This window comes from Diospyros lotus, chromosome 13 (genome assembly GCF_014633365.1).
Source record: "Diospyros lotus cultivar Yz01 chromosome 13, ASM1463336v1, whole genome shotgun sequence".
NCBI classification, from domain to species: Eukaryota; Viridiplantae; Streptophyta; class Magnoliopsida; order Ericales; family Ebenaceae; genus Diospyros; species Diospyros lotus.
This window is the reverse complement of record NC_068350.1, coordinates 27,925,629-27,944,249: the sequence shown is the minus strand read 5'-3', so window position 1 is coordinate 27,944,249 and position 18,621 is coordinate 27,925,629. Positions and strand designations below refer to the sequence as shown.

Below are 18,621 nucleotides of genomic sequence, written 5' to 3'. Positions count from 1 at the left end.
CGTAAAATTAACTATTTTAAAATAATAATTTAACTAATTTTTTTGTGAAAGTAACTTTGATTAAATACGCCGTAAACCCGCCAAATGGCCTTTCTTTTTTGTTTGTTATGCTGAGTGGGTCAATCTCCTACTAGAACTCCGCGCTAGCTTAGCTGCCCAAATGTGACGTTTCTAAATTTCTTATTAGTGAAGTCTTGGTTTAATGGTGAGTTAGTTGAATTGAAAATTTTATTTAATTACATACGTAATCAAACACATTAGTCCTTGACCCAATGAAACTTTGCCTCTTAAGGTGTTAATAAAGGCGACAATTCAGTCACCACTTTTTTAGTATCATCAAATTATTTTGTTTTTGTGACGTGGGCCGCTCCTTATAATAACTATCATTATTTAATTTTATAAACAATTAGATATATATATATATTTATGTATACATATATTAACGTACGTATGGCATGACAGATAAAAAAAATTTAATATTAATGTAACATGCATGTCCATGCAGCATTGCATTATTGGATATATATAAATGTATTATGTGCACTATTGTTTGATTAGGTGCAACCACATCACATGCAAGCATCGCACTTTTCTTCTGAATTAAGAAAGTAGCTGCTATATGTGTGTATATATATATATGTATGTATATGTCAAGAACATGGGCGTGCATGATGCATTCACAATGCTTTCTCACTGACCTTTTCAGCCGTTTGTGTCGTTTTTAAGACATTTATTGTGATTTTAATTTCGTATTTTACGTTTCATAGTTTGAGGGTTTTTTTTTCAGTTAATAAATATTTTTTAGAATATAGTTTCTTTTTATAAATAGCACTAAAGATATTGATTTGTTTGTAGACCAAATAAACTAGTCAAATAAACTCAATGAGAGACTAAAAAAAAGAAATCTTGAAAAAAACCTAAGGAAAACCATTAGAGAAAAAAACTTGGAGCGAAAGAATGAATCCAACGAATGTGTTGAGCCAATCATAATGTCCATAAAAGACAAGTCCAACAAATGAATATAAAAAATAAAAATAAAGTCTCGCACGAAGAGGTCTTAGAAGACCCTCTCAACTGATGGATTCCCGAGAGAGTCATAACAAACTTTCGCTCCAGGAGAGTCTAAGATCTCCAAAAAAGTCTTTTACGAGATATTACTAGAACCAGAAGCATAAACAGACATTTTCGAAAATTCCCTCTAGGGATCGTGCAAAAGATAAGTCTTTTTCAAAAAAATCTAAATGTGAGTCGATCTTGAAATATTATAGATGATTATCAACAATCTCTCAAATCCTTTATAAATAGGTAAATCATCATTTTACAAAGATAAATCACTTAAACCAACAAGAGAACTATGTTAACTCTTATGAGTACATACAGATTTAACTTAAATATTTGAGTGTTTATACGGAGAATGTCCCGCACCTGCCCTTTGATCGATTTTTGTCTTGGAGCATTTTGACAACTTGACAATGATTTTTTAACTACAAATCTTAATTATTATTATATTCAAGCAATAACATATTTTAAATAACAAAATAATGAAGAAACAGTGTTATTACATCGATACTTCAATCATACCAACTTCTTGGTATGATTGAAGTTGTGGATGGATAGCCCATCAATACTTTACAAAAACTTCAATAATGGATGATAATGTTGTTTGTCTCATTTGGCAGGATAGAATTGGTAAAGAAAATGAGTAAAAAATTTATTATTCTCATAACAAATTCGATCGATCTACTAGAACCCAATAAGATAGTCTCCAATCTCCATGAATAATTGACGAGTTTGGCTTAGGTGGGGGGTGGTTTACCAGTAGTGCTGTAACAAGTGGAGTGTCATAAAACCAGGTACTATCGATTCCTTTTCATTGCATTTACACCCAAAAGACAAAAGCATTGATGCATACGTTTGGAGGCTTTCCCATATGTGTGGCCATGAGCTTATGGGGTCACTATTCGGAATTCCTGATAATTAGATAGCGAATACCAGACGCAGAAGAGACTGAGACCTCTCACTGGGACTGGGCTTAGTTTGTGGCTTGGATTATTTACTAGCCTTGAAGGGAGCAATGGAAACTGCTCCAAGAAACAATCTTTGCTCCTTTATTTTTTTTTTCTTTTTCTTGGCTTTCTAATTAAATTTTAATCAATCAATACTTAAATAACAATATAATTTAAAAGAAAAATAATAATTATCTCTAAGATTCATCTTAATTATAAAGGTATTATTATACCCATTAACTCTCATATATGTAAAAGAAATATATATATATATATATAAAATGGTCAATTTACTAAAGGATGATTTGTTAATCAAAATATGAAGGTAAAAAAGTTAAGATATGGAATACATCTTAAACTTCTATTCTTTTCAATATATTTGTTTAAATTTATCTGACTATTTTTTAAAAAATTATTAATGATCTCTTATATTAATTTTTTAATATATGCATATCTTTCTTTTTTCTCTTTAAGATAAGCATATTTTGATCTTTAAATATAAAATAAAAATAATTTTTGTGTCTTTGAATGCATTCTAAAGAATTTAACAAACAGTTTGATAAAAATGTTAAAATATTTCTTAATTTTATTTTAATTATTTTATATCTCTGAAAATAATTTTAAATTTATCTTAATATTTTTTTATTTTAACAAACTTCAACTAAAAGGAGTATTATTTAAGAAAAGAAGTGACTCTTGTTTAGCCCTCCAATGAAAGGAAAAGTTGAATTATTGTGGTTGTGGTGTGTACGTATGTGAAGGACAGCGTCATGGGGGAAGCACTGATTTCCAAATCAAACCTACAGATCCCACCTCCTGCCCTTTGATCCTTTTCACACGATTGATTGCCTTTGCTTGGCCAGAAAACACTCATTGCCTGCCCCCCAACACATCCCGGGCCCTCTGGTTCCGTAAAGCAATTTTCCATCCCCTCCGTCAGTCATTTTCCCAGTTATCCTTCCCCTTAGCAATCTTTTCATGATTTCTCTGACCCTCTTGAATTGAATACAAGCAAAAAAGGATTGCTTTTCCATGCACAATTTATCAATTTCGAACATCAACGAATCGGAATATTTTTTAAGGGCTCAAGCCGGCTTTAGAAAGATTAAAACACAAGAATTATATTTTATTTATATTTTTATGTTTTAATTTAATTAAAAAGTCGTGTTATGGGCTAATAAAATATATATTTTATTAATATATATTTTATTTATTGATCAAAAAAAGAATACAAGCAAAAGATTATGTACTAGTAACACTACTTGATAACGTAAAAACTAGTTATTAATTAAACTTAAACAATTTAAATAAAATTTTGAGTGCTGCTCATTCAAATTATGGGACAAATGCATGAATGATGCCCATTTTGATATTTAAGTTAAAAAAAGATTTTGAGACTCGAAAATTATAAGAATTGCAATGGATTGTTGTACCTTTTGTTCACTCCTTAGAATCTTTTTTATACTTTTTGGAGTGAGAATAATAATATGAATGAGTCACCTCTTCTTATGTTATAAAGGATTAGTTGATTTTCTCTTATTTGGTGAGTTTAGGATTGAATTGAAGTATAATTATTGGGTAAATATGAATTATCTTGATCTAATTTTATAGAAATTTGGACACCTGGCATCTAAATAACTTGGAATGCCCATCTCATAATTCTCTACAACAGGTTTAGATTTATTTGTCCCTTAAACTTTAAGGGTTGCCTCAAGCTATGGACTTGATGGATGGGTCTTTACAATCTTTTTTTTTACTTAGACTATGCTTGTAGTGATAAGTAGATAAATAATGACTATTTTTATCTTGTTGGGAGAGCATTCCGATATCTATTTTTTTACCTGAGTTGGATTTTCTTCCTTTTGCTTTACCTCAAGTTTCCTAAAGAATATACTTCCATCCGAGGTTTTGGTTCTTGTGGGTTCCCAAAGTCATACCTAGTTATCTAGTTAAAACCAAATTCAAAAACTTATGTGGGTAGCGTTTATTAAAATAAATAAGATAAAATTTTATCAAAATAATTTATCTGTAAAATTTAAGATAAGTTATCCGAATAAAAAGAGAGTTAAATTTATCTTGAAAGTTCAAAATAAGAAGTCACGTGACTTCTTTTCAAAAAAATTTAACACACACTAAAAAATACTTTTATTCAGAATATTTTTCATATCCCATCATTTTTTTATTTCTATCTTAATTAACAAACCTCATCTTATCAACTTTTGACATAACCCCTGATAAGATGAGCTTTTTGGCTGACGTGAATTTATCTAATTTTCTTAATGTCATCACTATTTTTTTTTGTTTTAAATTAAGAAGAGTTCAAAATAAGTTTTAGGTTTTCTAATATATATATCTTTCCCTAGACATATATAATCTTTAAATTGTTTTGCAAAAAAGCTTGAAAACAACATCATGAACATTTGTTTTTCTTCTTCAAGTTCAAATTTTGAAATTAGAAAACATAAATAAATAAATAAAATAAAACGAAAAGAAAGCAAACCTGTAAGAGTTGTGTGTAACCAAATCAATGAAACTTTGGCGAACTAATTTCCAAGTGCGGCGTGAAGAAAATAGCAAGCAAATGATGACGGAAACAGCAAATGGGTGGGTTTATGGGAAAGAGACGGGTGGGTGGTCGTATCGGTATTCCACAAGACTTGAATTGAAGCAATTCAAACTTTGAAGTAGGCTTAAAGCTTCTCCAATTTCATCATCTTCTTCTTCTAGCTAACTCAATTTTATGCATCTTTTTTTTTTTTTTCTTTTCTATGCTGTAATACCCATATCTATTCTCTTTAATACGAATCGAGACCTATTGTCTCATCTTCGTGTCCTCTTAATTGTCTCTCCAATTAAAATATACCATATAGTCAAATTAATACACATCATCAAATAATAATGTATATTAATAATGATAAAAAACTTAATATTCTTCTCTTATGTATCTTGTTTTTTTTTTCTATATTATAATGCACAATTTTAATCATGGACAAGAATCTCTTTCATATGAACCGAGATCTACTTTCTCATCCTCCAGTCCCTTTGATTATCTCTCTAATCAAAATACAAAATATGTCATGTCGTGAAATTAATACAGATTATCAAACATTAATATGTGTTAATAACGATAAAAAGCTTAATGTTCTTGTTTTAAAATTCATTCTATAATTAATAAGAAAAAACACATTTTTTAGATGAAGAAATGAGTTTTTTTATGGAAGTATTTTGTTTGAAAAAAATTCATTTCTTCATCCAGAAGAGATGAATTTTTTTTTGTTAATTACAGAATAAATTTAAAAAAAAAATAATTTTTTTCATTATTAATACACATTATTATTTGATAATATGTATTAATTTGATCACGTAATATATTTTGATTGGAGAAACAATCAAAGGGACAGGAGGATGGAACGGCAAATCAGGGCTGCTTTCATACATGTGTTGCGGGTAAACTTATCAAACACTCTCAATAGTTTAAAGATCACGACAGTGTTTAAAAAATTTACACTAAGTAATAAATCTTGTATGACCAATTGGCTGTAGTATTCTTCGAATTGATCCAATTTGTTACTTGCGAAACAACTTATCAGAATTGTCTGGAGGCTTAAATATTGGTAGGACCCTCCAATAAAATCAATGATCGACTTAGGAAAAGTGTGTTTGAGAGGTCAAAAAGGACCCAGACAGAGAATCTGATACATATGAAAAGCCAAGTAATGGCAAAAGCAAAAGAAGAGATCATTGATAGGGAAATGTTATTTAATGTTATTTGTATCGAATGATTGAGAAATACAGCTTAAATGATAAAAATATCTCTCAGTCAATCCATTACTCTTATCTTTGGCCGCCTCCCATTCCTCCCTCTTCCCTTCCCATGGTCGTCTTTAATAATCGCCACCCACCTTGCCTCTTGTCATCGCCACCCAAGGCCGAACCTACCATAAGGCCCATGAGGCAGCTGCCTCAGGGCCCATGGAAATGTCATGGAAACTTCACTACTTAGGGGCCCATAAATAAAAAATATTTCCATTTGTAAGGGCCCATTTTCCAGTCGCCCACCCTCTTCTCGTCTGCAAAGTTTCTCCCTCCCTCTCTTTCGCTCGCTGCCCTAGCCCTATCTCTCTCGCTCCGTCGCGCCTCGCCCTTGCTCTCGCCTCTCGCTTCTCGTTGCTGCTTCGTCGTCGGTCGCTCGCTGCCTCTCTCTCTTCTTGCTGAGTCGTCGCCCTCAACCTCGCCCTCACCCTCTCGCTCTCGCCTCTTGCTGCTCGGTCGGTGGTCGCTCGTCCTCACTGGCTTGCCTTGCCCTCGTGGCCAATGGCTCGCTGCTCAGTCGCTCACCCAGCAAGCATCGCCTTTCGCTGCTCTGCTCGGTCGCTTGCCCTTGTGGGTTGTGGCCGGCCGGTGGCTCGTTGCCTCTTGCTCCATTGCTCGCTATCACTGGTGGCTCATTGCCTCTCGATTGTCGATTGGCTCATTAGATTCACTCTTTCAGATTTGCTTCAACTTTCAGTGGTTACATTTCGGGGCCCATTTTTTAAATTTTGCCTCAAGGCGCCAAAAACTCAGGTACGACACTGTCGCCACCTCACGCGCCTCGTAGATGTAGCCTCGTCATTGCTACATCCTCATCGCTTGGCCGTTGTCGCCTTGTGCCGATCGAGCTTCATCGCGGATGAAGATGAGTGATGAAACCTAATCGGGCTTCATCCTGAATGAAGTCTAATCGTTTCATCCCGAACCTGGATGAAGTCCAATGATGAAGCCCGATTAGACTTCATCGTTAATGAAGCCCAATCAGGGCTCATCTGTTGTGGATAAGGGAGAGAGAGCAAACAAAAGACGACAAATGGCAGGAGTTTTTTCGTTATTTTTATGTGTGTGTGTGTCAGAGTGTGTGTAAGCCTATATATACATATAGCACGACCCTTATTAATATATGCTAGTCAATTAAGAGCTAGAGAAGATGAATGATGAGGGAAAATACCATCGGGTTCATAATTACTCCTATATCCCGATAATACAACTAGTAATGGCAAAGACACGTGATAGATGTGTCTTAACAAAATCGGCTAATCTATTGTTCAATGAAGATTTCTCAAATTTCTCGGAGGTGGGGATTCATCGTTTTGAAGATCATGGAGGTGGGGATTATCCGAAGCTCCTCGGAATAGATAGCCATATCTATATCATTAAGATCATGGCTATACAAGGGACGGGATTCGGATCCTGGTGATTCAAAAAGGGAATTCTTATCTTAGCAAGAGGATAAACAAAAGGCAACCAAGATGAGTAAGGGATTCCTCTTATTTTTTCTCTAAATTCTTTACTACATACTTGAAACTTGTGATAAACCAGTGAACTAACTTGATCGGCAGAGTGATCATAGGGGAGCAAGTTCCCAACTTCATCTTTTGCAGGTACTTGGTCTGAGACAGGAAGGGGTGATTGATTTCCGCATCATCAATAAAGAACAATATACTTTGCCATAATTCTACCTACCATCATGGTATTTATAGGTGTGGTATTCCTGTTCTAAAAGGTTTCTAGTTGCAGTACATTCCATTCAATATTACACTACTAATGTAACTAAAAATTATTTTGTGGTTTATATTATAATTAAATAAAATATCTTATCAGATAAATCAATAATAATTATCTAATATCTTGAAAGATAATTGATATAAATATTTTATCAAATATTATAATATTTATATGATGAAATAATTAAATTAAATATTAAATATGATGATATTAATCTGATGAGATAATCAAAAGATTTAATAAGATAATTGATTATTTTAAAATTTTATTTGGTTTAGAAGATATGCATAACTCTTAAAGAGTCTTGATAGGAGATTATTTTACTATTATAAATAGGGATTTGATCATCTCCTTCTTTAATATAGAAAAATAATTACAGTTATATTTTATATTTATCATTAAGCTTAGGGTTAAGAGAGAGAAACCAAATTTTGAGTATTTCATCATCAACGAGTAATTCTCTTACAACTTAAAGTCTTGATGGATCTAGGTGTACATTTATTTATCGTATTATGTGATTTACATGAGTTTCTTTGATTTATAAGCATAACGTGTAATTGTTTGTTGTTATTTCTACAAGCAATATTATCGCTTATAATGCGTCCCCAATTTGTTAGAAATGCAATCATAATGGTCTCAATTTGTAATAATTATGATTCAAAATACTTATTTATCTATGATTGAGTTTCTTAATTTAACTATAATTATGATTTTGAATTTGACTGTGATTATGATGTTATCAAATTTGATTTTATGTGAGATTTATCTCATATGAGAGAATATCCCCATTCATCATCTTTTGATCATAATATGATTTTCTATGTACATCTATAGATGATTTTAAATCAATAAATAAGTGTCCATATCATATGAAATTAAATACAAAGTGTGTGTGATGATATCACTTTTGTACTATACCATTTGATTAATGATATTTTGTTCTTTCTACTTATGATTTTTTTTTAATTTAGATTTTTCACATAAAATTTTATATTTGTGTATAATTGATTAGTTTAATTGTAGTTTATTATTATGGATCCAATTTCCTAACACAATTTGATTTAAACGTCACCATTAGTGGTCCAATTTGTTAGACACATACAGGTAGTTATTTGGGATATGTTCACATATAAAAAGAACATTTTTGCATCAATGCTAGAGCTTACCATATTTTGGTGGAGAATGACCATAGAGAGTTGAGGTGAGGTTCTATGGCCTACTTGACGCCGGCATTTATTACGCTAAGGAGGGGTTTGTCAAGTATAGATAAAGCTCCGTGGGTGTGGTTAAAAGACAACAGCTAACATGGGAATATTGTCAAAATTGAGATTTTAAGTGAGATTGGAAGAGAAATTATAAAATTAAATTATAAGATTTTAGGGATAATTAAAAATACCCTTTAATCTATGTAAATATAAGTGTATAATGACATAATTTTATAAAAATGAATTAATATTGCTTAATAACATAATTATTTTAACTTTATTCTTCATTATGAATAAAATACATATTATCTATTTCAAAATAAGTTTATTTATTAATTTTAAAAATATTAAATAATATGAAATTTTTAAATATTAAGTCAATTTATAATCATTCATCTATTCATAATGAAAATTATAAATATTAGTTCATAGGATGTAAATTCTCATAAGTCATAACTTAATATAAATAAAAATAACATATATTGGTGAACTTCTACATTACAAGCAATAATGATAATAAAAGCTCCAACAAATATTCAATTCTTTAATAAAACCAATAATAATTTACTTTCAAATTAAAGAAATCAACAATAATCAAATTAATAAAGGCAAATGAAGAAGAAATAGATGAAGCTTTATACCCTTTAAATTGAATGACGGTAGCACCGAGCAATCAGAGCTGTGAATTGATTCGTGTTACATGGAAATAACGGCATTGAGAAGGCGAGCACAAAAATGTCAATTCATATTTGTGAATCGATGGCAGCTTAGCCAACAGTTTGTATTTGTGAATCGACAACAGTACCGAGCAATCAAGGTTGTGAATTGACGGCAACACTAAACACTAAGAAACCATGTGACAAGGAAGAACGATGGAAGGCCGTGATGAAAGTGTTTGAGAGAGGTAAGGGCTTGTAGAGGCGAAGGGCATCCCTCGAATCAGGAATAATACTATGTTGGTTAGAGACGAAAAAAATTTCGTATAACCTTTCCGTGCATGGAAGGTAAAATTGATAAAATCATTGTTTAACTCAAGATTCAATCAATTTTACCGAGTTAAATTTGGATTCACTCCGATTTTATTATAATCTAGATTTTATATGAGCGTTGAATAATTTAGAGTTTCTTGACACATAAAATCATAAAAATTGAATCGAGATATCTAATAAAAAAAAATATCTTAACCTTACATAATTTATGTAACATCTTGCCGACGACATTATAATCCCTTCATATATATATATATTATTTAAATATGCAAAATTTTGTACCTAAAGTTATTTTTAAAAAGGTTTAAACCTTTTGATCAGAAAGAAGAAATTTTATAATCTCTTGGTGCAACCTCCCTAACTGTAGATGGTGGCATGTCAATTAATGATCCATTAAATGTTGATGATGTCACGTACGGACAATTTAATTTAGAACTAATATTTAAATCACAATAATAATTAGGTTGCCGTCAATCCACAATGGAAGGACCTTAAAATAACACTTCAAAAAAGGTTTGCTGATTCTGTAGAATCTCAATTATGCAGTAAATGATTAGGATAATTTAATTAAAATTGGCCAATATATATGTATATATAATACTTTATGCTTGTTACATTAACTAATAAGCTTACTTATTATGCGCTAGTCACGCGTAAGTAAAAAAATAAAAATAAAATAAAAATGTAAAATAAGTGGATATATTTAGTCATATCTTAATTTAAATTTAGGAGAACTTAAGTTGAGTACTTATCTTAATAGCATATATTTAGTCATATATAGGCAAAATGCATAAAAATGTCCTCCAATTATAGTCTTTTAGCCATTTGGTTCCCCCACCTTTCAAGTGGATTTATTGTACTATTAAACTTTTAATTTTGGAAAAACACACATATCAACATGTTATACAGAGTTACACATAGTTTGACATGGACCAACTCATTAATTGGGCCAATTAAAAGGTGCCACATGTGATGTGGCAGAAGAATTATTGTGTGACAAAATTGGGTCTTGATGCTGCAAGAGAGGAGGTAGGGCTGACGGTAGAAGATGCAATAGAGGTCGGAGCCAACAATCCTGGCTTTGTGAAAGAGAAAGGTAAAGACAAGAACGAGGGTGTAGACCTTGGCAGTACTCAGTGGTCGTCATTCACAACTTTGTTTGCTCAATGTTATTGTCGATTCACAAACACAAATTGGGTTGAGTCGATATCGATTCAAGAACATGAATCAATGTTTCTATGCTTGGTGCCATTGTTTTCGTGCAACACGAATTGATTTAGTTTTAAATATGCTTGGTGTCATTGTCAATTCACAAACACAAATTGAGTTGAGTTGCCGTCATGGTTGATTTAGCCTCAAACAAGGTTGGTTGGTGGCGAGGAAGATGAGACCAAGATTGGTTGGCGGAGAGAAAAGAAAAATTAGGATCGATTGACAATGAGAAAGGCGAGAGATTAGTTGGCAACATGAAAGATAAGAGGTCAGTTGATAACAGGGTAGGCGAGTGGTTTGTTAGTGGTAAGAAAATGAGAAGTTGGTTGGTGACGGGGAGGACGGTGAGAGATCGTCGGTGTAAGGAAGAAGAAGAATATGATAGATGTTGCTGAAATTTTTAGTTATTTTATATTTTTTAAGTGCCCGTGAGTTCCCACGCTACATTGATTGGATAAAAAAATGTGTAATTATTATAAAATTAGAAATTAAAAGGCATAAGAGGTCCAATTTGAAGTTGAGGTTGAAGATATTCCTTTTACGGCAATATATATATATATATATACATAAAAAATTTCATGGTACGAAATATAATAAATTTCTCGTCATGGTTGGATTAATAAGATCACGAAGACTAAGACGAAGACGAAGGCAGGTCTGGTTTCACACCGAATCAGGGGGGGACACGTGGACGGTCATTATTTGATATTTGATACATGAGAGCCCAAAACGGGGATCCCATTCACACCCAACCCAAGAAGTCTAATCTAATAAAAACCTCAGAGAACAACTCCTCCTCCGCCCCAAGTTTCCAGCTCACCCGCCAAGTCTATTTCAATCCCCCTATTCTATTCTATTGCGCTTTGTGTTTTGCCTTGTCTCTTTCTCCTCCTCCCCCACCATAATTGCTCTTGCGTATCGAAACGTACGCCTGGTTCTTCACCCGGAGAGACTACCTTCAGCTATCCATCTATTTATCTATCTTCATTTATCTGTTTCTTTGTTAATTTCAATGTACATCAAGTGTTGCGCTGGGGGCCTAATTAATTGATGATGTGGCCGGATATAGGTGATGATTCCGGTGATGCTTCCCCGTCTGGAGGAGGAGAGACGAACCTGTTCGGGAAGTACGAGCTGGGGAAGCTGCTGGGATGCGGGGCCTTCGGGAAGGTGTACCACGCCAGGGACGTGAGAACGGGGCAGAGCGTCGCCATTAAAGCCGTGAGCAAGCAGAAAGTTCTCAAAGGCGGCTTCACGGCCCACGTCAAGCGCGAGATCTCTATCATGCGCCGGCTGCGCCACCACCACATCGTGCGCCTCTTCGAGGTCCTCGCCACCAAGTCCAAGATTTTCTTCGTCATGGAGTTCGCCAAAGGCGGCGAGCTCTTCGCCAAGGTCGCCAAGGGCCGATTCAGTGAAGATCTCAGCCGCCGCTACTTCCACCAGTTGATCGCCGCCGTCGCCTACTGCCACTCGCGCGGCGTCTTCCACCGCGATCTGAAGCCGGAGAATCTCCTGCTCGACGAGAACTGGGACCTCAAGGTCACCGACTTCGGCCTCGCCGCCGTCGCCGATCAGGTCCGCCCCGACGGCCTCCTCCACACGCTCTGCGGCACGCCGGCCTACGTCGCCCCGGAGATCCTCGCGAAGAAAGGCTATGACGGCTCCAAGGTCGACGTATGGTCCTGCGGCATCATTCTGTACGTCCTGAACGCCGGTTACCTGCCGTTCAACGACCCCAACCTCATGGTCATGTACCGGAAAATCTACAAAGGCGATTTCCGGTGCCCCAAGTGGATGTCCGCAGATCTTAAGCGCTTCCTGTCTCGCCTCCTCGACATCAACCCCGACACGCGCATCACCGTCGACGAGATCCTCGCCGATCCGTGGTTCCAAAAAGGCTACAAGGAGATCAAACCCAATTATTCGGAGGAGCTTGAGGAAATCAAGGACGCCGGCGAAGACGATGACGGCGACAAGTTCCTGAACGCCTTCGACATCATCTCGTTCTCGCCGGGCTTCGACATTTCCAATTTGCTGGGAAACCAGCAGGAGGCTTCAGGCTGGTCGGAGCGGTTCTTGTCGGAGGAGTCGCCGGAAAGGATCGTCGGGAAGATTGAGGAGGTGGCGAAGGCGGAGGGGCTGACGACGACGAAGAAGAAGAAAGGTTGGGCAAGGAGGGTGGAAGGGCATAACGGTCATTTTACAGCCGTGGTGGATGTCCACCGGTTAACAGAAAAGCTGGTGGTGGTGGAGATCAAGTTGGTGGAGAGTGGCCGTGAAATTTGGATAGAAAAAATCAAACCGCAGCTCAATGAAATTATTTACCAACCGGAAGGGTGAGTTACCGGTAACTGATAAAAAAAAATAAAAAAAAAACTCGATTGTTAGTTGACTTCAAAGACATCGTAATTAATTATCAAAAGGCGTCCTATTTTTTTTGTGGTTGTTTTCCATGTTTCCTTCCTTGGGTTCGAATTATTATTATAAGGTAACAGAAAAAAAGATAAAATCCCCTATATATATAAAATAAACTTGAGATTAGGATAAGAATTAACCATCAAAATAAACTTGAGATTAGGATAAGAAATCCATCACTATTTATCTAATTAAGGGCAATAATGAGTAGTACTACTTGCGAATGAAACAAATGATGATTTTATTTTAATATATTTAGATGTAAATTTGTTTTTTCAATTGAATCCTTTTAATGTTTAGATCCAAACAAAACATAGCATCGAATGAGCCTAATCTCAATGTTTGGCTAAGAGAGAAAATACGCAGGAAAGGTCAGGAAAATCAAAATTGAAACCGAAAGCGCCAATAGAGAGAAAAATAAATTAAGGGTACTTTGGGAGGTATATATAATAATTATCTTATAATTGTACAATATAAATATAGACCAAAGCAATCTCCTAGATTAATATTTCTAAAATAAGTGGGGAATCTGATATGAATTTATTCTCCTAAATTAATTTTTAATTTAATTATATATTTATGGATTTTAATAATTAAATTAGACCATTATTGTAACAATCTTATATATATATATATATAATTAACAGTCAGAAATTTGAATTCGGGAAAAGCCAAATTTTGGATTTTTTTTTTTTTTTTGGTGAAGAAAGCGAACGTAACCAAAACGAAACCTTTTCTTAAATTTTCCGACGTTAGCATTCCGCGTGGACGGTTCTGTTCCGTGTCAAGTCACACCGTATCTTGCTTTCAATTCTTTCTGGTAAGTGGCGTGTTCAATTTTGTCTCAGTTTTAAAGAGAGAACTAGTATAACTTAGCAGTTTAGGTGGTGGCTGTTAGTAAATCTGGAGTTTAAAATTTGAAATTTGTGAGATATATATATATATATATTAGTGGTTTTTTTGTTATTATCAATCACTGTTGTGGGGTGCTGTCTTAGGAAAATCAAAGTTAAAAATCCCCAAAATTTATAAAATGATTCAAAGTAAACCCAGATGACCTTGAAGAGTCTTCCGAAACCATAGTTCTTTGGACCCTCCAGTGAGTCTCTAGGAAGGTCAAGCCTTAGCATTTGACAAGACCCAAGACACTTTCAAAGTCTCCTGGACTAAGCTAGCTCTAAAGAGTCTTTGGACCCAACTGAAGGATACTCATTGGGGGATTTTAACCCTGAAGACACCTCCAGGCCCTTCAGCTTCTTTCGATGCATCTTCCTCAGAGAGTCAGGAGACTCTCATTTGCATACCCCATGTAACGTGGGTCCCATCACTAAGTGTATAAATAGCTGTCCATTCCATGACAATAAGACCTTTTTTGGTCAAGGCTTTTACTCTTTCCCTTTAAGATCTCAGACCCTTAGACCCTAAGCCATACAGAGCCCTTTGGGAGACAATCCCTAGAAGACTATTAAACAGAACATACGACACAAATGCCTACATCCATACATTTGCATTATTACTTCAAGACATCATTGTTTGACTTAAGTATTAAAAGGTTCGCATGGGGAAGATTCCCGCGTGCCTTCTAATTGTCTTTGTGCTGTAGACACTACTTGTGTCCCGAAGATCCCGAAGACTTTTTAGGAAACTAGTCCCCTAAAGACTCATCCGAAGACCCCCGAAGCTTCAGCTCTCCCGGACAACGAATTGAGCCTGGTACCCTAGACCTTGGGTCTTTGCTTAGGATTATGCATTAGTTATTTTCTAAGATAAATAAATTTAATTGTTGTAATTAGACAACAATAATTTGGCCCTGTTTGTGAAAAAAAAGTGAAAAGTCATTCTCCATGGTGAGACCTGAAAGGTTTACTCAAGCAAGAGGGCTCCAACCTAAAGATACACATTTTGATCTCTTTGGGAAGCAAGAAGCGACTACTGGGGAAACATTTTCCAACTACCACTCCAGAGTTGTAAAAAATACAACAATTGAGATTTATAATGCATGAATGGTTACTAGATATCTGCAATCGGTTTGGAGTGATAATACTCATCGAGAGTGCAAAAAAGTTAGCTTCAGGAGGTTGAACTCCAAGAAGAGGGCTTTCGCGAGGGAAATGTGTCCCTGAAGAGAAGGAGACATCCAGGAGATAATCGTGACTCTGGAGAAAGATGCGACTCTAGAGAAGAATGTGTCTCTAGAAAGAAAATGGGCCTAGAAAAGAATGCAACTCTAGAGAGAATGAGGTCTCTAGGAAGGGTGCCTCTTCGGGTAGGATCTGCCTTAGATGCTCAGCTTCTTGGATGAACGTGGATTCTTTCGGGCAGGATGAGACCGGCTTCCGAGAAGAATGTTGTTCTTCCGAGAAGTATGGGATTGGCTTCCAAGTAGAATGTTCTTTCGAGAAGGATTCAATTGGCTTTTTCATGTTAAGAGTTATCGCAAAAAAAGGTTAGAAGGCTCGCGGGGATTTCTCGCCTGCGATGACCCTCCAATGTTTAAGTCAGTAACAGACGTAGATAATTTAGATATATTACTTATTTTAACTTGGGGTATTACAATAAGAGCTTGAAGTATCTGTTCTTTCAGAAAGATTTGAATATGAGGCAGCGACGGTGGATGAAATTTTTGAAGGATTATGATTATACGATCCAGTACCATCCTAGAAAAGCAAATGTAGTGGTTGATGCACTAAATAGGAAAGAGCTTGTCTTGATGGCCAGCTTGATCACTTGAGAATGGGAACTGGTGGAGGCTTTTAGCCAGTTGACAGTGGATGTGATGCCTAAAGAAGCGACTATTTACGTCGCTAGCCTGATGATTGACTCTCGTCTTTTAGAATAGATTCGAAAAGCCACTCTAGAGGACTCAAGGATAAAATCTTGGGTAAATGATCAAGGGCAAGTCAAAAGTCCTGATTTCTATTTCTCAGATGAAATACTTCAGTTCCAAAATTGAGTTTATGTGCCTAGAGACAAGGATTTAAGGTGAACAATCATGGAAGAAGCGCACTGGACTAAATATACTATCCACCCTGGAGCTACCAAGATGTATAAGGATTAAGAAATCTATTTTGGTGGTCAGGGATGAAGAAAAGTGTTGCTTGACATGTAGCCCAATGTGATATTTGCCAACGAATAAAAATCAAACATCAGAAACCTATTGGGAAACTCCAACCGCTAGAAATTCCCGAGTGGAAGTGGGAGCACATCACCATGGATTTTGTGACTGGATTACCGAAAAGACCCTTCGGAAAGGATGCCATATGAGTAGTGGTAGATAGGCTGACTAAATCTACTCATTTCTTACCCATGAAAGTCGGGCAACCAATAAGCAAGTTGGCTTAACTTTACATTAAGGAGATTGTTAGACTACATGGGAAACCTATCAGCATAGTTTTGATAGAGACCCAAGGTTCACTTCTTGATTTTGGGGAAGTTTGCAACAAAGTTTGGGAACACAACTGTGTTTAAGTATCGTTTATCATCCCCAAACGGATGGTCAATCAGAAAGGACAATTCAAACTTGGAAGATATGTTATGAGCCTGTGTTTAACGCCTCGCTTTTCCCGAGCGTTAAATGACTTAGGAATTTCGAGAATATATTTTTTTCAACATAAACTCAATATAAACATTTCCCGACAATCTCGTTCTACCTTCTCAGTATACCAAAATAAGAATCAATAAGTTGAGACAGGTAATCATCATAAATGCGGAAGCAATAATCGAAACCTGATATGGTATATAACTGAATTTACTTAATCATAACTTAAGGATCTGTACCATCATATCATCAAATACTTAAATACATGGAGACTTATCATCAAGAGATAACAATTGAGCACCTTAGATACACTCTGACGATTCCTCATAAATACATTAAATTGTAATAATTACACATGATTTTCAATATAGTATAATCTTCTAAACATGACAAAAAATATATCCTGAATCCTCATGAAAGAGCATATATCGAAAACAACTCGCCGAACCCATCGGCCACGTCATCAATCATCCTCTTGCCATAGCTGCAAATCCTAACTGGAACGTTTGAATGTTCTAGGGGCATAACCCAATTAGAAGATGAATCTTCTAGTGAGGGTTTAGAAACATGATACATGAATGCATGATGCAATAACATAAACAATCATATGCCCTAATGTAACTTTCCTGACCTACCAGCCCAACACGGAACCCTAAGAAAAATCCCAAACCTTTGCAGGATAATCCTAACGTTGTTCCATAAATTGCCCTTGGGGAATTAAAGCTACACTATCGGGGCAACATCCCAATCCCATGCACAAATATCAATATGCTAATAATATCGTGCCATGCAAACATCACGATTTTCCATATAATATGACAAAATGATCATAACTTCATAAATATAATGCATAATATAAGAAAACATATCACACATAAGTTCTTGGGATAAAACCACTCACCTTTTGCATGAAGTTCGGAATATCTCAAAAATACACATTGCCTCGATTTGGGTGTCCGACCTCAATTTTCGTGCCAAACTTCAAAAGTAGCACAAATCACTATTACTCGAGCACAACAATCCTATAAATCATATTTAATCACAAAATATCTCAATACCTCAATATTTTCACATTTTCCTTCATTTTGTCTCATTTTCCCTTCTAAAATTTCAAATAAATGCCTCTTAAACTATTTTCTCCAATCTTTTTCCACCACAATTCATTATATTCTAAGAACTTCAAAGAAAAATTCCAAAAATTACCTCTAAGCTTTGTTTGCATGCAAAATGAGGCTGGTCGTTATGGAAACCAAGAAATTGGGAAGGCAAACACCAAAACTTTTTGCACAACCCTCGAGATCAAAATTTTCTAGATTTTTCAAGATTTTTTTCTTGATTTTTCCAAGCTTCCACGCGCCCTCACGCGTTAGCGCGTGGGCTGCGCGTGGTGATTAGTACGTGTGGTCCATGCGTCAATTGTTTTCCTCAGCGATGGCACACCGAAAAACTTGGATTCTGATGCCATCTCTTTCCTCTCCTCCAGTCGATCCAGATGGGCTATCTTAGGCCTCAAAAGAAGCATCGGAAGCCCATCAACAGATCGGACAAAGCTTCAGCTCGGCCGTCCGCCTCATTCTTTGGCCAACTCTCGAATCCCTCTCAAACCATCACCAAAACGCATGAAGTCTCCAGATTTCATCGTTAAGCCATGGGAAACAAAAGCCCACTGTTTGAAACCCCAATTCGTTCGATAACACCTTCGATTTAAAGCT

The 18,621-nt window shown here is 35.5% G+C and overlaps 1 protein-coding gene across 1 annotated transcript; it reads left to right on the top strand.

The window, feature by feature from the left end:
* The first annotated feature begins 11,703 nt into the window (after positions 1-11,703).
* Positions 11,704-13,394, top strand: LOC127789151 (CBL-interacting serine/threonine-protein kinase 14-like). The gene is given in 2 exon segments (XM_052317952.1): positions 11,704-12,065; positions 12,068-13,394. Coding segments are annotated over 2 exon segments (1,269 nt in total). The 5' UTR covers positions 11,704-12,025; the 3' UTR covers positions 13,297-13,394.
* Positions 13,395-18,621: the final 5,227 nt, after the last annotated feature.